General features: G+C 41.5%; 1 protein-coding gene across 6 annotated transcripts in view; it reads right to left on the reverse strand.

Moving 5' to 3' along the window:
* Positions 1-22,939, reverse strand: part of ECHDC1 (ethylmalonyl-CoA decarboxylase 1) — a gene marked incomplete at its 5' end in the record, with an annotated part of 36,112 nt that extends 13,173 nt beyond the window's left edge. The window contains 5 exons of one of the 6 annotated variants that reach the window (XM_081943054.1): positions 1,096-1,148; positions 5,534-5,676; positions 6,172-6,393; positions 6,486-6,597; positions 22,726-22,869. In XM_081943054.1, coding sequence (XP_081799180.1) covers positions 1,096-1,148; positions 5,534-5,676; positions 6,172-6,391 — 416 coding nt within the window. The other 5 variants (XM_081943055.1, XM_081943056.1, XM_081943058.1 and 2 more) reach the window with 5 other exon arrangements.
* Positions 22,940-23,191: the final 252 nt, after the last annotated feature.

Consider the following 23,191-nt stretch of genomic DNA (forward strand, 5'->3'; position numbering starts at 1 on the left):
CCTAGTTACTTGCGGGATCGCATCCTCCCACATACATCCCTGCGGCCAATACGCTCACACAGGGAGGGACTTCTCCTGGTGCCATCCACTGGACAATGCCGGCGGGCGACACCAAGGAGTAGGGCCTTCTCTGTGATGGGCCCAACCCTCTGGAATGACCTCCCCCCCGACATTAGAACCACTTCTGACCTCCGCTCCTTCCGGCAAAAACTGAAGACCCACCTGTTCTGATTAGCAGGCCTGGCATAATTCAACTGTCCCTCCTGGCAAACGTACTATATCTGGTTATTTTAGGGGTTTTTTAATTTACTGTATTTGTTTTTAGGGGTTTGAATTTATTTTAATCTGCTTTGTACAGTTCTTTTAACGGCATTTTAACCTCCTCCATGTCAACTGTCAACTGTACATATTTAATTTTATTGTATCTTGTTATATTTTGTATGAACTGTACACCACCCCGAGTCCCTTTCGGGAGAGGGGGCGGTCTAGAAGCATTAAATTAAATTAAATTAAATTAAATTAAAAGTTGCAAAAAGACGACTTGCCAAATTTTCAAGATGGCTGATTCTACGACAGGGAAGATGGATTTGTAGAAGTTGGGTATGTACATCCCCAACATTTCTTAGTTTCTGGAATTTGATGTCTACAAAGCAGGGCTGAAATTCAGCAGGTTCTGACAGATTGTGAAGAACCAGTAATGGAAATTTTGAGTAGTTTAGAGAACCAACAAATACCACCTCTGGCTGGCCCCAGAGCGGGGGCAGGGGGGGGGAAGGGAATGGAGATTTTGCAATATCCTTCCTCCAGGAGTGGGGGAGGGAATGGAGATTTTACAGTATCCTTCCCCTGCTCGCCCATCAAGCCATGCCCACAGAACTGGTAGTAAAAAAAATTAAATTTCATCACTGCTACAAAGGGCAAAAAAGACCCCAAATCAACACATTCTAAAAACTCAGACATTTTTAATAATTATTCTGTTTCCGAATATTTCTGGATCCACCAAAGTGCACCATAACATTATTAGATGATCCTGAAATTTCATATGTTTTGAGGGGGGGGGGGGAATTACACAGAACAAACACTGAACATAACTACCTCATGAGCCTGGTTAAGATGTTTTGCATGAACATACACATGTTCATCCCATCCTAGAAAAACAGAGAAACAAAATATCAAGAAATATTCTAATAATAAAAATGAAAGAAGCTGCTTGGTCTATTTAGTGTTCCAAGTGTCTTGATTCCCAGTGAACATGCAAAGGATAAGTTTCTCAAACAATCTGCTCAATTTATTCATCCTTTACAGAATAATTTTTCAAGGAGACTGGGTTCTTGTGGAAAGAGAGGTATGAAGGAAAACTCCCCTTCTCCTATTCCTATTGCAAACATTTTGAGAAAAATTGATTATCAGAGATTCTCTATTTTTGCACAATTTTAGAAGTATGTACAGAAAGTGGCACAATATCATGAAGCTTTGCTAAGGCCCTGCTGTTTTTCTTGGAACTTTATTTAATAATAATCAACCTTTTGGGGGGGGAAGGTGTTGGCTTTTCCCTGATTTGGTTGTTATTTTGTAATTCTACAATATTATGATCAGGATTTCTTAACTTTTGCAAACTAATGTTTGATAAATTGCAGTGAAATCAAGATACTAATCTATACGTAGTCTAAATATAAAAAAGACAGTTTTCAAAGAATTTCAAAACATTTTCACATTGCTGTTTTCTCTCTCTCTCTCTCTCTCTCTCTCTTTAAAAGAAACCCTGCACAAATAGAGACTTGATTAGAGCGAAGGCCTACCTAGTCTGGCATTCTGTTTTCTGTATGCAAGACGTTTCTACTCTTCCTTGTAATATTTGATAATAGGTTTATTTCCACTCCCAGCCTGAACTCTAAACAGCTTAGAATAGAAATCTTTATCCTCAAGTAAGAACAGTCATATTATACATACTCTATCCAGCAGTCATCCTTCACCTGGTGCCCTAAAGTGCTGTGCAATCAGAATGAGGACTGTAGCCCAACTGAAGAGGAAGCCACCAAATTGGGAAAGGCTGCAATATAGCTCGTTTGCAATAAGCCAATTTCCAAGCTGCAGAGTAATGAACCTATAAACTCCCTCATTAACTCCTGAAAACAACACTCCTGTCAGTGATTTCCTGTAACATTATTGCTTTATTGGCTAACAAAATCGTCAAACATGCCAGTAGGTCAACTTCCAGTGTATGATATGGGTGAGAGTTCTATGCAATATGCTTTTTTTTCTCCTATGTTTCCATGTAAACTATGGCCTGATGTTAAATCTAAATTGAATATGTTATATTCTGCTCTTATCTCTGAAATGGGCAAACTATTCTGAGCATAATGGCCAAGCAGTCTACAAATAGTTCTTGTTTAGCAACCACAGTTGGGATTAGGAGCTCTGTCGTAAAACAAAGCAGTCGATAAGTGGGAAATCATATGACTTCAACTATGCTTTCCATGCCCTTCACTCCTGCACCCTTTGGAAATCTCACATGGATGCTGGGATAATTAGAAAAAGGGAATTAATGTCTCTACAGGTAACTCCTCAAGTAATAGACATTTATTCTGCAACTATTTGAAAAAAAAAGAGCTTATGATTGGTCCCCAAAGTTATGACTACTGCAGCGCCCATGGTCACCTCATCAAAATTAGGGTGCCTGCCACTCACTTAGGAATGCAGAATCACTTCCACACCTGCCACTGCCTATCTGCCCTCTCTGCTATCTAAGCACTTTTGGTTCCTTGTGCTTTATGGCCCCTGCCACCCCAGCTAATCTTCGCCATCTTCTTGCTCATGCTGCTAAGCATGTCCAGTCTGGCCCTTTCTGAGGTAAATGTAGGCCATGCCAGGCCTTCCAGAGGCCATGTGCAGCCTTCTCACAAGGCTTTGTTCTAGTATATGTAGTAAAAAAAAATCCCAAATTTTCTTTCAAGCTCTTTACGCATCAAACCTTAAAGGAATGTATTAATAAATTGAATGAAATGAATGAATGAATCTTTCTTGCAAGGCTCTGAAGCCTTCCACAGAGGCTGCACGTGATTTGACAAGACCATAAGCAATTTGAAGAATGGCATAAACGGCCTTGGGAATGAGGCTTGACATGGCCAGCAGCTGCATTGCAAAATGCAGGCCTTAGCCACAGTGGCAGGATGAAGAAGATGGTGACGGTTAGCTGGTATGGCAGAGAGCAGGCTGGCAGGGGTCTCGGAGTGCAGGGCAGTATTTGCAGTTGGGGCAGAGTTGCTGTGCTGGGGCTTCCTGGGGCAATTGGAGCTTCCTGGGGTGAGGGAGGTTGCTTTGCCCCATGCTATTGGATCTTCCAAGACATTTGGCGGTCATAGAGTATTATGCTGCACTACTGGGCTAGATTGGGCTAGCTGAGGTTTCGAGGGGCAGCTGTGGCTTTTTGCTAGCTACCGCTTAGGGAATTTTTACAGGCCCAGAATCATAGAACACCAAAAGGTCCTTGAGCTGCAATGTATTCTCTCCTTGGCCTCCCCTTGCTTACATCGCACTGCAGCACCGCAACTCATGCCAGGCCTGTTTCGGACCTCCCAAACCCTTCCCCATACTCCTGCATACCTCCCACCCTCTGTACTCTTTCCTCACTTGGCACTCCCTCTGCTTCCCACTTAACCATCTGTATGTCTGGACATACGAAGGCAACCAGGGCTATTGGGATTGCCATTGCTAGATGAAATGGTCACATATGTCTCGTTTTACAACTGCATTGTTTAGCGATGGAAATTCCAGTCCCAATTATGGTCATAGGTCAAGGACTACCTGCAGTTACATTCATTGGAAAGAATGTGTGTGTGTACATGTGTTTCAGTGAAACTTGGATGATATTAACTGCAGAGTTTCATCAGTTAAGAGAGCATATTTATATTAACTCTCATATTTTGCAAACTGAGCAGTACTACAGCAGCAGGGATCAGAACAAACGGAGGCCAAGGCTCAAAGCCTCCCTAAACAAATAAACAGAACAGATTTCTTTTTGCTCAACCCAACATTACTGCCTTCAGAAAAAAACAGCACTTTTCCACATAGCTTGCAATCCGTTGTTAATTGTTACATTACAGCAGTGGGCGGAGCATTCAACAGCAAGAGTATCTTTCAGCTGTCTACGTCCCTCATTGCTCCTGCAATTATGGAAACAAAAGACGGTGGCTGACTATAGTTGCGGAAAGAAAGAGGTGCTTGAAAAAGAAAATTGATAAAATACCTGCTGAGTTCAAGGACAATTTCTCCCGGATTTATAGTATTTGCAAAAAGGAAAAAAAAATCCCCAAGATATGCTTAGGGCTCTAATTTTAGAATTAACAAACCTTTCAATAACTCAGAAATCAGGTTCCAATCAGTTCAATGGAGCTGAAGTAAAAGTCACAGGATTACACTCTAACTTAACAGGGTAACCATGTTGTCCCATGGAGTTCCAAAATATTAAAAGCCCTACTGGCCTATCCCAGACCTTATATTTGTTGCCAGATCCTGACTGATGTTTCCATATTTCTTTTATCCTATTACTATAAGCAATGGGAGAAAAACAATGTACACCAATCCAAGACATAAATCTGAATGCTTTGGGGGAAGATTAATAGTATTCTTGTTTGAAAAGCTAGTCCATGCAATCTCAAAAATGAGGGGTCCTTGGTGCTCTCTCAGCTTGCTTTGCTTTCTTGCAGATGTTTCATTACCCTGTCTAGGTAACATCATCAGGGCTAGATAGGGCAATGAAATATCTGCAAGAAAACAAATAAACTCAGAGAGCACCAAGGACCCCTTGTTTCAACCCTGAGCTACAAATATTCTCCTTTATCTCAGAAACAGCCACCAAAATTGTCTATGTCATCTTCTCTCTCACTTCGTAACACCAAGGATTGACTGATACAGTATGGTCTATGGAAGTTCCCACAATGGTGGGGAAGGGATTCCAAGATTCTCTTTAAGGAAAAATTATCTCTCTCTTCAGAGGGAGAGATCTCCCTTTCTCTAATTTGCTTTCTTTTCCATAAGCTGAATTGCAATTTAAGGGAAACAATCAACTTTGACAGCTTGGGAAATCAATCATTTGATATGCAGAGTTTTATATTTCTGAATGGCATGAGAAATTAAACTAAGTCTGTCTGTCTGTCTATCATGCATCATCTATCTATCTGTCTATCATCTATCTATCTATCTATCTATCTATCTATCTATCTATCTATCTATCTATCTATCTATCATCATCTATCTATCTATCTCTCTATCATCTATATACCATCTACCTGTTTCTATCCAAATTAAATACAGTGAAGAAAAAGGGAAATAAACATTTGCAAATTGCCATTTGTTTCTGGTAACTGCAAACTGCAAACTTAGCACCAAACACAAAATTAGGGCAATTTTTATGTTCTGTTCTGTTACTATTACTTTTTGCAGAATTATGGTTCAAGGCCAACTTTCTGTAAAGGAAAAAAATGTGTCCAAAGTTTAAGGTCTGTATTATAAATTAATTTCTGCCATCACTTGCCTGAGAGCTGGAAAGTGCTCTCACTACATTCAGATCAGATCCTGAGCAAAAAGTATTTCCTGCACCACGGATAATAAGTCCTTTCCCATCTTTCCAATCTTCTAGTACAGTAATTCTCTCCTGTAGTTCTATCATCATTGTTCCTGCCGTTAAGAGAAAAAAAAAAAGTTGAATAACATCTTTAGGGTACAGCTTATAACAGCAATTGAATATAAATTTACAATTTATCCTTTGATAAATGAAATTATTAATCCTGGGAAGGAAAGTTACAAGGCAAAGTTTAATCAAAGGGACGGAGGAGATAGGAGAGCTTCTCCACCAAAGCAGTATAACTGTCAGCTACATCCACACATCAAAAAACATACTGCCAGCAGCAAGTGACACTGCTGGGATCTTAGTATGAAAAACAGATGCTCTTGCAAACTCCAGAAAGTTTGTGAGTGTGTGTGTAAGAGAGACAGAGAGACAGACACAGAGGGAGGAAGGAGGGGAGGAAGGGTGGGGGGGAGAGAGAGAAACTGTGTCCTCGTTCAAGTCAGAATGCCACCATACAACTGAGTGATTAATATTTTTCCCCCATAATTGGTAGGTGTCACTTTTCACATTTAAGTCTGCCTGCTGTCAGATTTTGTTATTACCTGTAAATGCATTCATAAACCTTGGATTGTTCAGCGTAAGTACTCCAATCCCATCATCTTCTTTGGACAGGTTGACAGAACCACCCATAAACTGCTGAAGCTTTTTCTTTATTTCATCTTCTTCAAAACCATGAGTATTGTTATACAGACACAGCATTCTTGGCTGGAACAACCTGCTCTTGGGAATCCTGTGGAAATTCTTCCATAATAAAATATTCATGTCTGAAAAGAAATACATGGACAATGGCAATCTTGTGTATCTCAAATGTATCTCCAAATCAAGCAATTTGATCTGCTGAAGAAAACCAACATACCCTTCAATTTAATAAGAAGGTCTCAAAACAGTCCTAGATACCGTGAACAAAGAAGTAACAGAAACTGTCATTTCATTTGAACTTCCCTGAGGCTGGTGATTGGAGCTGTTTTCTACAAGGGAGGAGTCAGAGAAACAAAGAGTATTAGGTAGTAGCCTGTATTAAGTATCAGGTAATAACTGACAGACAACCAGTAACAGTAACTGATTTATTCAACTTAGTAACTGAACTGAACTGAAAGCCGGTTGACAGCTATTTATATTCTCCAGCTGTCAAGCCGGTAGCCAATAGGGGCTTGATGCTCGTGCCGCCCTGGAACCTGTTTAAAACGACCAATCCTGGGCGCGCGTGGACAGGCCTCCTCTAGCGCCACCTGCTGGTGGACGCTCCGAGAATACAACACTCCTTCCCCCTTGTCCGCGCATGCGTAATCCTGGAACCTGGTTGGCCTTCTGCGCACGCGCTGCGATCTTCTTAGCTGTGGAGTAACTGCCGCCGTAGAGGGAGGATCGCTTCGAGGAAGTGTCCATGAAGGGCCAAACCGTGGAACTCCTCCCAACTCACCAGGTAGATAGCTTGCCGGTATCGGATCATTGATTTGGCCGCCGGAGCTAGTTGTTCGCTCAGATCTGGCCTGATGGGCGGCGTCAACAGGTCTTTGTGAACTTGGAATAACATTTGGAACATTTGAGTTGTTTGACGCTGCACCGGTGTCTCTTCGCCTCAGCTGATCTATGTGCCTCCTCCACACTCTTCCATCTCCAAGGAGGACCCTATAGGAACAGGGCCCCGTTAGCTCCGATACAACACCAGGCACCCATTTAGGATCCCCTGCAAAGTTTTTAGCGAACACTCTTTCCCCTACCATGAAAACCCTAGGGGGGGGAGAGGATGGGTAGGAAGGGGTAGCGTAAAAGGGATGTAATCTGTCTAACGTCGTACGTAGTTTCCTTCCCATTAACAACTCGGAAGGGGCTTTGCCAGTTATTGGGCAAGGGGTGGTATGCTGGCATCTTAAGAATGTGGCTACTCGTTGCTGCATTGGCAAATGAGCCATGCGTGCCAGTGATTCCTTGGCCGTGCGCACCGCGCGCTCTGCCATTCCATTAGCCGCCGGGTGGAAGGGAGCCACGGGAGCGTGGCGAATGCCTTGGTGTTGGAGAAATGTCTGAAATTCTTGTGAAGTAAATTGGGGCCCGTTATCCGACACTATGATGTCAGGTAACCCATGTGTTGTGAATAAGTTGTCTAAGATTTTTATAGTGGCTGCAGACGTAGTGGAATGCATAGGGAACATTTCTACCCATTTTGACCACGCGTCAATTACCAAGAAGAAGGTGGTTCCCTCTATTGGTCCTAAAAAATCCACGTGGAGTCTGCTCCACGGCGATCTGGGTTGTTCCCATTCTCTGGATGGGGCTGCTGGTGGTGCGGGGCGGACCTGCTGGCATTGGGGGCATTCCTGTACCCACGCTGCAATGTCCGCATCCATGGAGGGCCACCATATGTAACTGCGCCCCAGGCATTTCATACGGACAATGCCAGGGTGGCCCTCATGGAGACGAGATAGCAGTGCCTGGCGCAATTTGCTTGGGATTACTATTCTGTGTCCCCAGAGGAGGCAGCCTTGGAGAGATGACAGTTCCGTTCGGCGGCGATAGAATGGCAGTAGTGGCTGGTCTATATCAGAATTAGGCCATCCACTGCGGACGAAATGAATTATTTTTGAGATGATGGGGTCTGCTTTGGAATGTATTGCTATGTCTGATGCAGACAGTGGAAGTTGCAATTCATCTAAAAGGCAGATTGTTTCTGTAGGAGCTGGGTCCAATACCGGAATCGGTAAAGGGCAGCGGCTCAAAGCATCTGCATTGCCCATTGTTATGCCTGGCTTATGGATCAGCGTGTAGTTATAGGCTGATAAGAATTCCGCCCAACGGGACATGCGGGGAGATAAAATTTCTGGAGTGGGGCGGTCGCCAGCTAAAATGCCTAGAAGTGGTTTATGGTCCGTTAGGAGGGTAAATGGCCGCCCATACAGGTAATGGTGGAAACGTTTTACTCCCGCAACGGCGGCCAGCGCCTCCTTGTCCAGCTGGCTATAATTACGCTCAGGCTTGGACAAGGTGCGGGAGTAGAACGCTATGGGGGCCTCTGAGCCGTCAGGATATACATGGCTCAGCACTGCGCCAACTCCAAATGGAGAGGCGTCGCAAGCTAGCTGCAGGGGCCACTTCTCGTCGTATTGCGCTAGCACTGGTGGAGCTGTCAAAGCCTTTTTGACAGCCGCGAGCGCCTGCGCCTCGCGGCCGGTCCAGAGCCATGGTGCTGAAGTGTCTAAAAGTCGGTGGAGGGGCTCTGCTAACGACGCTTTGTGTGGAATGAACGACGAATAAAAATTGAGGAGGCCTAGGAAAGCCTGCAACTCAACCTTATTGGTTGGGGTTGGTGCGGAAAGGATTGCCTCCACTTTTTTTGGTGATGGGTGGATTCCATCTTTATTTATTAGGAATCCCAGGAATTCTACGGCAGGGACTCCCAATTTACACTTTGATGCCTTAAGATGGAGGCCTGCAGCCCGGAATTTTTGGAGGACCGCACGTAGGGATTTTATTAACGTGGGGGCGTCTTTGGCTGCGATGAGCACATCATCGAAATAGGGTGTGACCCCAGGAATGCCATGGAGCAACCGCTCCATCAATCCCTGGAATATTCCTGGGGCCACACTGACGCCGAATTGCAGCCTACGACATTTAAAAGCCCCGCGGTGGGTGACTATTGTCTGTGCCAGTGCTGTGGCTTCATCAACAGGTAGCTGTTGATAGGCCTGGGCTAGATCCAATTTTGCGAATATCTTACCTCGTCCTAATGTGTGTAGTACGTGCTGGACTACCGGTACTGGGTGGGGATGTGCTTGGAGGGCTTTATTAATTGTTGTTTTAAAATCTGCGCATATTCTTACAGAACCGTCAGATTTTAGGGGAACAACAATTGGAGTTTCCCAAGGGGAAAAATCAACTGGTTGTAGAACTCCTTGTTCCAGGAGTTTGTCAATTTCCGCGTCTACTTTCGCCTTTAAGGCGAATGGTAGACGTCTGGCCTTAAGCCTGATGGGAGCTATTGAAGGGTCGAGGTTTAAAGATATTGGGGAGCCCTTGTAGCAGCCTAATGATGGTGAAAAAACATCTTTGAATTCCGCAATTAGTGAGGTGAAATTGTTAGTAGGTAAGGAAGAGTATTGCGTTGCATGGATGCCAGTTATTGACAAACCCAGAGCAGTGAACCAATCGAGCCCCAATAAAGAGGCCAGGGGATCCTGTACCACTAATAATGGTAGGTGGCCTGTGAAGGAGCCATAAGTAACTAGTAGCTTAGCGCAGCCTAGGAGCTTGATGGAGTTTCCCTGGTAGTCTTTCAGGCGGCAGTTTGCAGGGCTGAGTTGCTTTACTTTGTAGTGGGGTAGAATAGATGATAATGTTTGCCAAGAAATAATTGAGCGAGCTGAGCCTGTGTCTAGCTCCATAGAGCAAGGCCGGCCTTCGAGGAAGATAGTCAGGTGCATCTTACCACGACCTCCTGCAGATGCGGATGCTGAGTCGACAACCCATTCGGGGTTGTATTCTTGGATGTCTCCCAGAGATAGAGAATTTAGGCGGCGATTTGGTGGGGCAGGTGCAGAAAAACGGTAGGCAGCATTTTGATTTTGTGGCCGGTTGTCAGGAGCGGATGAGCGGCATATTGCTGCTAAGTGTCCTTTTTTTCCGCATTTCCGGCAAATAGCTGCCCTAAATCGGCAGGTTGAGCGTGCGTGCTTGCCGCCGCAGCTCATGCAGGCGCGACTGTCTCTAAAATTTAATGATTGCAGACGATCTATTGCTAAGTCAATTTCTGATTGTATAGAGGAGGCTAGTTGTTGATGATTTACTTGAGGCGATGGAAACTGTTGTCCGGTTGGCAACGGCTGTGGCAACCGTCTACGGTCAGGGGTTGACTGTTCGGCCATCTCCGCTGCGCGAGCCTCATCAACGGCAATTTTCAAAGTGAGGTCTGACCGGGATAGAATTCGGCGATGTAATTTAACGTCTTTCAGACCATAAATAAATTGTTCCAACAGGGCTTCGTCCAAATCAGCAAATTCACAAGGAATAGCAGCCGCACGGAGCGCAGCCACGTAGTGGCTTATGGATTGCCCCTCTCCTTGAATGCAGTGGCGAAAATCTTGTCGCCTTGCAAAACGTGAAGGTGCCGGTTCATAATGTGTTTTTAATTTTGCCATTAATGTTTCCCAAGGCACCGTGTGTACAGGGGTGGGAGCTGAGAGAGCTCTTGCAGTTGCGAACATCTCTGGTCCACAGTAGTTTAAAAATATGCCTCTTTTCCTCTCCAGGGAAAGGCTTGTTAAGTCGTGTGCCAGGAGGAAACATTCAAACCTTTCCACAAACGCCTCCCAGGTTTCTGCCTCCACACGAAATGGGGCGAACATCGATGAAGTCGTCATGGTAACTTGTTTTGCTGGGTTGGATCCGCCCGTCCTCGTCGCCAGTATTAAGTATCAGGTAATAACTGACAGACAACCAGTAACAGTAACTGATTTATTCAACTTAGTAACTGAACTGAACTGAAAGCCGGTTGACAGCTATTTATATTCTCCAGCTGTCAAGCCGGTAGCCAATAGGGGCTTGATGCTCGTGCCGCCCTGGAACCTGTTTAAAACGACCAATCCTGGGCGCGCGTGGACAGGCCTCCTCTAGCGCCACCTGCTGGTGGACGCTCCGAGAATACAACAGCCTGCACGCCGTTCGGCATGCGAATCATATATCTATAAACCAAAATAACAATACATTCTGGATTAGTGCGTTTGAGATTGTGATTTTATTTTATTTCAAAATGACCAGCTTAGTTCAATGTAATAGCTTTTTTGCACCTATCTTTCGCAGTACTCCTTTCAAATTTGGATACTGTCCCCTTTGTAAACAAATTACTAATCTACATAGACAGATTACCTATCTAGAATCTCTAATCTGTGCTCTCCAAGGAGAAATTAGGTGCCCAATTCAGCCATTCCACACTATGGAGATGCCACACTATCAGTCCCCTCTACCGCAAAGATCCTGGACAAACGTGGGATCTGGCAGGGTGAGAGCTGTGAACGATAAACACAAAGCTTTTGCTGTGACCCAGCATAACAGATATAGCGCCTTGCTGACCTTAATGGGGACACTAAAGAGACAGGTCATGGTAGTTGTGATAATGATGACTCAAATAAGCAGGGGGTTGTGGTCCAAAATGAAGAATTTTCTTTGGAAAGGCAAAATGGGGATCTAGGTATCACACATCAGTCGCACAAGAAGATCAAGGTATGTAAAAAGAGAAGTCAGTTTCTGGTTGGTGATTCAATCGTAAGTGATGTAAATTTAGGAAAGGATATAGAGGTTTTAAAAGAGGTTAGGTGTCTGCCAGGTGCTACTGCCAGCAAAGATAAGAGGCGTATTCTTAAGATAGTCAAGAATGCAAGTAAGGACTGTGACGTTGATGCTATTATATCATGGCACAAATGATCTGTCGCAAAAAGATGTACTTAGGGGTATGAGTAGTGTAGGTTGTAGGTTTATCTTTTCAGATGTTTTACCAATATATAAGGAACCAAAAGGGAAGGGCCAGCGTGTAGCAGAGTTTAATGTGTGGCTAAAGGAGTGGTGTAAAAGGGAAGGCTTTGTTTTATTAGTCATGATGCCTGCAGCTGGTCCAATGAAAAACTGAATGAAAGAAATGATTTGCACCCATCCAAGAAAGGGACTGAGTTACTTGGCATTAAATTCACAGATTTTCTTGATAAACATTTAAACTAAAGAGCGGGGACAGAGAATTAATAGATACAGAACATTTCTGTCCCCAGCAATTTAAAACTCATAGGGTTATCAGTGCATATAACATAGATGTTTATGCGGGTAAGATTATCACTCCTGCTATTAAGCAAAACCAAGCATTTAGTAGTGAGTGCCATACCCTGTGCATGAATCATACAAGTGGCAAGAAAATGGGGGCAGTCAGGCATAACACAGGTTATGTAGACAGTAAACACAGGGTCAATCAAAATGGACTCAAATGTCTACACACCAATGCACAGAGTATGAGAAATAAACAGGGTGAATTAGAAATTCAAGTAAATGAGGGCAGATATGATATTGTTGCCATTACAGAAACTTGGTGGGATGAAACCCACAAATGGAACATACAGCTATAAGGATTTAAATTATTTTAAAGAAATAGAACAAATAAAAGAGGAGGTGGAGTTGCACTATATATAAGAAATAACTACATCTCTACAGAAATAGAGCACAACAACGATGAGAACTATCTTGAATACATTTGGGTCAATATTAAAGGTTGGGGGGGGGGAAATGACACTGCCTTAGGTCTATACTACAGGCCACCCAACTAAGCAGAGGAAGTAGATGAACTTTTTACTAGTCAGCTAACTAAGGTATGTAGGAAGCATACCACTACCCCAATATCAACTGGGAAACAAACTCTGCACCAAGTGGAAGATCCAACAGGTTCCTAACGAACCTAGCAGACAACTTTGTTTTCCAAAAAGTAGAGAAGGAACAAGGGGAATGGCCATATTGGACTTAATTCTCACTAACAGAGAGGAAATGATAGAAGGTGTTGAAGCCAAGGAACCCTGGGGGCATGTAACCATGCAATATTGGAATTCAACATTATGCAAACACAAGTAGTAGAACAAAGTGAAACTAGAGTCTTGGACTTTAAGAGAGCTAATTTCAATAAAGTTAGAGAAAGCTTGGGAAGAATTCCATGGATGAGAATCGTCAAGGAGAAAGCAACTCAAGAAGCTTGGGAAATTTTGAAAAATGAGATTAAGCTCGCACAATACCGATGAAGAAGAAAAATAACAGCTCCCAAAAGAAACCAGCATGGCTGCATAAAGAACTCTCTGACAAATTGAAAGACAAAAATGATAAGTATAAAAATTGGAAAGAGGGGGACATAACTAAGGCAGAATATCAGCAAATAGCCCGAGCCTATAAAGATGAAGTAAGGAAAGCTAAGGCTCACAATGAAGAAAGACTTGCCACAAAAGTAAAAAATAACAAAAAAAGCTTCTTCCAACATGTTAAAAACAAGAAAAAGGTTAAGGAAACAATTGGTCCATTGCTGGGAGAAAGTAGCAAGAAGGTGACAAGCAACAGGGAGAAAGCAGAACTATTTACCTCATGTTTTGCATCTGTCTTTACACAAAGGGATAAAACAGTCCAACCTACCAAAAACAGCACCACAAAAATCAGATTAGGAACACTAATTGAAATAGGGAAGAAAATGGTAAGTGAGTATCTGTCTACCCTAGACGAGTTCAAATCACCAGGACCGCATGGATTACACCCCAGGGTTCTGAAGGAACTGGCAAACGAGATCTCAGAACCACTGAACTATATCTTTCAGAGATCCTGGAGCACCGGGGAACTGCCAGAGGACTGGAAAAGAGCTGATGTGGTTCTCATCTTCAAAAAAGGAAGAACAAAAATAGATCCAGGAAACTATAGACCTATCAGCCTGACCTCAATACCAGGAAAGATTCTGGAAAAGATAATCAAGCAACGAATTAGCGAACACCTAGAAGTAAACAAAGCAATATCCAAAAGCCAACATGGGTTTGTCAAAAACAGATCATGCCAGACTAATCTTATTGCATTCTTTGACAAAGTGACAAAATTAGTGGACCAGAGGAATGCCATCGATATAGTTTACTTGTACAGCATTTGATAAGGTAGACCATAACCTACTACTAGATAAAGTAGAAGAATGTGGGTTGGACAGCATCACCACCAGATGGATTCGTAACTGGCTGACCAATCGCACTCAACGTGTAGTCCTCAATGGAACTGCATCAACATGGAGGGAAGTATGCAGTGGAGTACCCCAAGGCTCTGTTTTAGGCCCAGTACTCTTCAACATCTTCATCAATGATTTGGATGAGGAAATAAATGGAGAACTCATCAAATTTGCTGTTGACACCAAGCTGGAAGGAATAGCCAACACTCCAGAAGATAGGCTTAAGATACAGAAGGATCTTGACAAACTTGAACATTGGGCACTATCTAATAAAATGAAATTCAATGGTGAAAAGAGTAAGGTTCTACATTTAGGCAAGAAAAACGAAATGCACAGGTACAGTATAGATGATACCTTGCTCAGTAGTAGTAACTGTGAAAGGGATCTTGGAGTCCTAGTGGACAACCATTTAAATATGAGCCAGCAGTGTGCAGCAGCTGCCAAAAAAGCCAATGCAGTTCTAGGCTGTAGATTCAGTTTTGGTAGAAAAGATGTGGAGACTCTAGAAAGAGTGCAGAGAAGAGCAACAAAGATGATTAAGTGACTGGAGACTAAAACATATGAAGAACGGTTGCAGGAACTGGGTATATCTAGTTTAATGAAAAGAAGGACTAGGGGAGACATGATAGCAGTGTTCCAATATCTCAGAGGTTGCCACAAAGAAGAGGGAGGCAAACTATTCTCCAAGGCACCTGAGGGTAGAACAAGAAGCAATGGGTGGAAACTAATCAAGGAGAGAAGCAACTTAGAACTGAGGAGAAATTTCCTGACAGTTAGAACAATTAATCAGTGGAACAGCTTGCTTCCAGAAGTTGTGAATGCTCCAACACTGGAAGTCTTTAAGAAGATGTTGGCTAGCCATTTGTCTGAAAAGGTATAGGGTCTCCTGCCTAGGCAGGGGGTTTATTTATTTATTTATTTATTAAATTTGTTAGCCGCTCCCTCTCCACAAAGGGACTCGGGGCGGCGTATAATAAATAAAACACATAATATAAAATTACACATTGTGCGGAGGAGGTATAAAAAACACAATACATCATTATTATAACATAGAATTATTAAAATAAGTTAAAATTAAATACCCCATGGAGATTACAAATTTTAAAAATTGCCAGGAGGAGTAAAATGGAACTACGGTTGAGCCAGGCCTGCTAGTTGAAAAAGGTGGGTCTTGAGTTTTGAACGGAAGGAGCGGAGGTTGGTGGTAATCCTAATATCCGGGGGGAGGTCATTCCAGAGGGCTGGGCCCATCACAGAGAAGGCCCTACTCCTGGGCGCCGCCCTCTGGCACTGCTTAGTGGATGGCACCCGGAGAAGTCCCTCTCTGTGTGAGCGAATTGGTTGTAGGGATGTATGGGGCAGGATGCGATCCCGCAGGTAACTAGGTCCTGTGCCATGGAGCGCTTTGAAGATGGTAATCAACACCTTGAAACGCACCCGATAGACCACAGGGAGCCAGTGCAGCTCGCGCAGGAGAGGTGTTATATGGGAGTATCTTGTACTTCCCATAATCACCCACGCGGCCGCGTTCTGGACCAACTGCAGTCTTCGAGTGCATCTCAAGGGGAGCCCCATGTAGAGAGGTTGGACTAGAAGACCTCCAAGGTCCCTTCCAACTCTGCTATTGTATTGTATTGGTACAAACTAATAGGGAGAACTGATTAGGGGAGAAACAAGGACTCCTCTCTTCTACATAGGCTAAGAATAAACAAGCTAGGAATAGGTAGGTTTCTGAGTTCTTGGTCACCAATAATTGCCCAGCTTTTACACTGTTGCTGCCCTTGTTATCAGTTTCATCAGACTCAGTCCTATCAGTGAGCAGATGAGGTCAACCCATGTCTGGTGCTATCTCCAGCTCTTTGGCGAAGACCTAAGGGAAAGCCCTTTAATCCACACAATCAAGAAAAATCTATATAGGAACCCTCAGTCTACTGACGGCATGGAAGTGCAATCAGCTTTAATAACTCCAGACTTGACCTCTGTGTGAATTATTTTTACAGAGAGCTGTACACAATTGATAATTTTATATGCAAACACTTGTTTTTGTTTCATGTTTAAACTTCAGGTATAAATTCCCCTAAGGTGGCTCAAATCCACCCATGCAGTTTTGTCACCATGGCTGGACCAAAGCTGGCTGAAATCCCACTTTTACAGTAGATGAAACTGTTGTGACTATTTTCTCTGTTGTGCTTCCTGTCCCCATTACTTTCCAGGAGGTCCTGAGTCTTAGGTGGAATGCTTCAACCTGTAGAACTGGCTGCTGAGATACAGTATGTCTTCCCTGCTGTCAAATACTTTCTATTATCGTTCCACCACAAACCTGGGTCAGAGAGACTGCACTGGCTCTGTCAGACCCCTGTCTGAACTCAGCAGAAGCTACCCAAGATACATTGGTATTTTCATTGGTTTTTATTTATTTAAACTATTTATATGGCTCTCTTCCTCACTACTGTGATTCTGAGGGTTAACAAATATATCATTCCATCTTACAATGAATGAGGAACTACAGAAAACAGCATTCCATGCACTTTTGGCACATAGCCATGCTGGCCACGTGATCACTAGAAATTGTCTGTAGAAAATGCTGGCTCCCTTGGCCAAGAAATGTAGATGAGCACCGTGCCTTAGAGTCAGACACAACTGACAGAGTAACCTTTATCTTCACCTTTACAGCAAACCAACCAAGGGTGTTTACCATCCTGGCCCAAATACCTGTGGAACAACCAAAGGTTTAGCAATGTCACAGACATGAGAACATTTTTCAGTAACAAATCAACTGGAACTGCAGGCCACATGTCACTGTCATAGGATATTTACCTCCATACAATGTGTGGTAATAACTTAAAAATCATAATTTATGTGCATATGGGCAAACACAATCCATATAAAAATTGTAGAAAGATTAAAGAGAGACTACAGTAGAATGAAAAGTCCTGCAGCAATTTGTCAGAAAATTGGTGTAATAAGAACCTGATAGTAGAACCCAATTTGATTGAAAATTAGAGATGGAGAGGAAAAAATGCAATCCACAAACTTCCTATAATAGCCACTGAGAAGCATGAAGATTCAAATTTCCAACTCTTGTTTCAGATTCAATCCTATCCTGAATAGGCTAATCTCTAAATCTATAGACGTTGGTAGGTTTAATTGCCAATAATTTGCATCAATTTCTTGTGAAATGTCAGACATCTGTCAGTTACCAAGGTATAATAAAAGTTCCCTAATTCTCTGGTGTTAGAGAAGTAAGAAGGGGCTATAAGAAGAATTAAACCCCAAAATACTCATTCTATGTTTGGAATGAAACTCACTTTCTATGCAGCATTCACGCTACTGCACAAGGCAAGACTACTGCAGTCTTCAAAATGCTTATAGAGTTACAGTGGTTCACAGGCTTTTCAGCAACATCACTATGGTAATTGAAAAGGAAGATGATAAATTGGGCTTTACACCAGCTGATACTATGAATCACAATGAAATACTTCAGACCAGATTCTACTGCACAATTGCCTTTCCCCACTATTCTATTATGCTAGTCACTGCACGGCATTATCTAAGTTAAGACCCCACCCCACAAAGAGAGAGCAAAGCAAGCATAATATTGAATATTATTCCATTTCAGTTTAAAATAAAGCATTTTTACAATCACATTACCTTTAAGGGTTATTAAGATTAGGAAAAGTAAGGATAACAACCGTCTCTTAGCTCATTCTAAGGTGAATAGTGGAAATAGATACAACACCAATTTGTCGGTAGTTCAGGAGGGTGGAGAGGGAAAGAACCTGCCAAGGCATATCTGCAAATTCCTGCTCTCTACTGCTTTCCATTTCAGGAAGCCAATTCCACAGAAAGATCAGAACTACATTTTATTAAAATAAGCTACAGTACAGGTAGTCTTCAAGTTACGACTACAATTGAAACCAGAATTTTGTTTGATAAGCAAGGCAGTTGTTAAATGGGTTAAATTTTGCGCCCTTTTTTGCCATGGTTGTTGAGCGAATCACTGCAGTTAGGGGAATCATGTGGCCATTAAGTAAATCTGGCTTCGCCCTTTGGTTTTGCTTGTTGGAAGCTGGCTGGGAAGGTTGTAAATGGTGATCACATGACTTCAGGAATTTGGCAACCATCGTAAATATATGCTGGTTGCCAAATGCTCAAATTCTAATCAATGATCATGGGGATGCTGAAGCAGTTGTAAGTGCAAGGAATAGTTGTAAGTCATTTTTTGGAGTGCCATTTAAACAGTCACTAAAGGAACAGTTGTAAGTCAAGGATTACCTGCAACAGAATTTTGCAGCCCTGATTATGTTTTTCCTCCCCTTCCACTTATACCCTAGTGAATCAGGAAGGAGCTTTCCTGAGTCATTTTTGAATACTACACTGGAAGGAAGCCTTTCCTCATTAAAATATACCAAGAGTTCAGATGGCTATTTATCAAGAAAATTGTAATTGTGGGATTTCCTATATAGGCAGGAAGTTGGAGTCGATCAAAGGCGTCAAACTCAATTTCATTGAGGGCTGCACCAGGGTTGTGTTTGACCTGGGAGGGGCAGAGTGGGTGTGGCCAGCTTGACATCTCTCGTGTCAGAGCACCCGTGGTGGCCCGAATTCTCTGTCAGTGAATATGGGCTCCTGAGCCCCATTTTTTACTGGAATGGCCGCCTACAATACTTTGACAGCAAAAATGGAGCTTGAGAGGGCAACCCGTGACCCTCCCCAGCTCCATTTTCTCTGGCAGAGGCACCGTGGGCTAGTCCTTCACTGTTTCCAGGGCAACCCCGCAGGCCACATCTAAGCACCCTGCAGGCTAGATTTGGCCCACGGATCTTGAGTTTGACATCCTTTGCCTAGATTACAGCCAAAAATAAGTATTAATGGGCAACATACAGCCCTGGTTGCCCAGTCTCATATTAAGAAAGAAAGAATGGAAATGTTATAATCAGCTGAAGAAAGAAAAACATATTGATGATGTTTGAACTCACATAGAGCAATCCTAGTCTAACTTGTTTCTTCATATAAAAGAGTATGTTCTATCAAATGAGAAACTAGTTGCTTTCAATTGTTACTGGATCCTAATTCCAGCAGCTCTTAGACTTATGGGTAGTGGTGATGGACAACAGAACTACAAGTGAAAATCCTTATTTCATACCGCCATGCCTTCTCAGTTTCATGTGCATCTACAAGGAGTATGGGTAGAATAAAAATAATCAGGAAGAAGGAAAAAATAAATATCACAGAGATATTTTAGAGAACAGGAAGGTTAAGTGTATGCTCAAAACCTCCTCCATCTTAATTAACAATAACTGAACAATTACAGTTACTAATGAAGAGCATAATTCTGTTCCACCCTTAGGCTGTGAAATACCTTAAACTCTCAAACCAGTAAAAAAAAAATTCTGAAGCACTATATCACTGTTTTTAATAGAAATTACATTAGAAGGCAGCAAAACTCTATCTGCCAACTCCCATAATAGAATATTTAACCTCTTAGACAAATAAGAACTAAAATGTGCAGAAGTATTTTTTTTTTACAAGTTCAACCTTTCTTTTGAAGTAAGGGACAAGGATATCAAAATAGTAGTAATCATAACCAGAATGAAATCTGTATGCTTTACAATTTTTGCTTTCCTTCAAAACTTATCATGTAAGTTTATTTCTTTAACTTCATATGATTTTTGTTGTTCAAACAATACTTTGAAGAGCACAATGTTTTGGTTGGCTAATCAAGTATTTTCCAATTTACACTAAATTAATTGCTTACCATATTGCTTATGATGGAGAATATTTATGTGGTCATTAAGAGTTGACAATGATGATGCCATATAATCAATCAATCACTCAATCAATCAATGCTTATATAAGACCAACTTTTTTCAAGATGGTGCACTTTAGTTATATTGGACTATAATCTTCATGGATAATGGAAGTTATATCCCTTAACGTCTAGAGAGCACTAACTTGATAAAAACTAAACTTTGCTATGCCATAATTCCTTAAAATGATAAATGAATCTATTATTTTATTGGCACTAGGGACAGGCAAGAGATAAATACACCACTTAATTTTATATTTAATGTTTAATCAATATATACATTAAAACAAAATGAAGCATTTCTACTTTAAAAGATGCAACCTTTCCACTGAAAATAATAAATACAATCAAATTTAAAACCATTATTGCCAATAGGAAGGATTAATTTTGCATAATTTCTGAAATATGTCTTTTAAAGCCACTCATTTCTCATTCTTTTATCTTGTATTGATATTTGTTCTCTAAAGTAGCAATTATACACAATTTTGACTTCATTATCAACTTCCGCAGACAAAACAGGAGGGAGTTCTAACAGCAATTCAGCTTTGAGAGCATATGCTGTTTGTGTAACCAAAGCTGTGACCCTCTTAATATATATTCCAAATTTTGTTTGGAAAAGCACCTGCCAGATAAAACAGGACCAGGTTCTGACAGGATTCCTGCTTTGTGAGTGCAAGCCGCCCAAATTTTGTAATCTCTTCACTTGGGGCTTGATGCCCTATGTTAGCTAATAGAAATAGTTTACACACATGCCTAGTTTTGGGAACATTAGGCGCATAATATTCCTTATAAGAATGCTATCTTTAATATGTGTTTTTAGAAAGCATTTCCAGAGTTCAACTAGGATTGATTCTTGTTAAGCCTCTAAAATCAACTTAGATATTATTTATATGATGAAACTGTATCACTTATTAAACAAAAACAGCAGCCAAGTCATTAATCTCCCTCTAAAATCTACTTATTAGACTCCCCAAGAAAATCTACACACACACACACACACACAAACACACAATGCCAATGATTTCAGAATTGTCAGCTTTTTCCTTTCTATTAAAATTGTCATGTTTATAAATCTCTACTTTCAAAAACATCCAAGGTAAAATGCAATTTATGTTTTAATAAGTAAACATCAAAAATGTTAATAGAAAATGTTAACTATTATCTATCCTTCTTTTCTCTTTTGTAAATTTCAGCAATGCGAAATGCGAATTCAGAAATTCTCATTTTTATAAATATAAAAATATATTCATACACTTAGTAAATGATGAACAACCTCATTTTACTATGAAACAGATATATTATTTTTGTGTATATCCTATTATATTTTGAACAAAATATTTGCCTAGATATATTAATTTCAACATCATCTCCCTGCCCCAGATATTTATAAACATAGTTTTATGATGAGACTCAAAAGCACGGTCAATTCAGAAATAATCAGTGGTTTATATGATTTATATGGATTAGACTGACAGTAAGTTGGATAATAAAATTCAACATTAGAATTTCTTGCCAACAGTGATTACAATTCTATGCACACCTCATGCAGGCTGTCAAATCCTCCCACATTAAACTCCAAGGTAAAGGTTTTCGTTAATAGCCTCAGGATATGCTTGAAGAAACCAATTTTTGTACTATCAACTCTAATTATCTTTAAACTAATAGACAGAGGAAAAAAATATAAAAATTCCTGAGCAAATGACAAGACAAACTTCAAATTATAGTTGTCCCATCTGCATTTATTTTTAAGTTAGTTCCACCCTGTCACTGAAGCTTCCTAAATACCCTAAGTATATAGATAAGAGAAATGGCAGTCAATTTTTCAAGAAATATCCAGCCTTATTACTGCATGCGACATCGCGATAAAACATCCTATTACAGTACATCCCAACCTGATAACATGTCATCAAATGGGTTCCAAGCTGCTTTATACCTCATTCAGTCATTAGGTTTATCAGATTCAGAACATCAGGTCTTCACAGACTGTTCCATGCAATCTATTCTGTAAAAGTCTCCAGATGAACTGCAGACAAATTTACCTAGTACAAACATACTTCTGAGTAATTGTATGGGACTGTACCTTCAAAAGCAAAAAAGACTTTATGTTCGCATGCAGACTACTACAGGGCTCCATGCATCTATCATCTCTCGATCATTAAGCTGCATAATCACATTTTTGTAACGATAATCAAGAAGCTTGAAGAATAAAAAGCACAAAAATAATATAGGGAAATAAACACACCCACGCACGCACACAGCCCAGCAGAGAAAAATACTCAATTCTTTCTCTTCCTGCATGCATACAAAACTTTATTTGGGGATCATACTGTACAGCGGTTAATCTTCAACTATTTCGCCGAGCTTATGCGGAAGATGACTTTGCCAGCCTGATTTCCCAATTAGACTAGGAGTCACACAGAAATAGAGTCACACACGATTTAACTACCGAAAGCAAACTCAAAACCAAAGATAATAAACTTTGTTCCCCTTCGGGTCTAGTCGATCAAATTCTTTTCAACCTCCCACCAGAAATGTTACATGCATTAAATGAACTATTGAGCGATTCTGCAAAACTACTTCTGCATAGAATACAAGAAAAGACAACTGAAACTCAATCTCCAGTAATGCCCCAAAGAGGAAATAAAATCTAAGATGCCCAGTGTCTAGCAACAAGGTGCGTGCAATATCTGAGAGAAGAATCCACCACGGGGATAAAAGAGTTCAAATCACTAACCTTCAATAATATACGCCTCCACTACCCAGAAAGCAAAACGCCGGTGTTACAGGGAATAAGCTCCGGAAGGAAAACGCCACTCCGGGAACAAACATAAAAGTCTCAGCCCAAGAGACAGCGGGAAGAAAAATCAATATAATGGAACGATAGGGTGAGAAGAAAAACATTATTTTGATTAGAAGCGAGACATCTGAAGTTATATCCGTGAACTCTTTATTCCCGTAGCCCTAGACAGTATTGCCCTAGGGTGCTGGATGCCGGGAATTGTAATTCAGCAATACCCAGTTTCATAAGTTTGTTCAACATTTC

This window comes from Natrix helvetica (genome assembly GCF_964273705.1).
Source record: "Natrix helvetica genome assembly, chromosome: 2".
In the NCBI taxonomy this organism is placed as follows: domain Eukaryota; kingdom Metazoa; phylum Chordata; class Lepidosauria; order Squamata; family Natricidae; genus Natrix; species Natrix helvetica.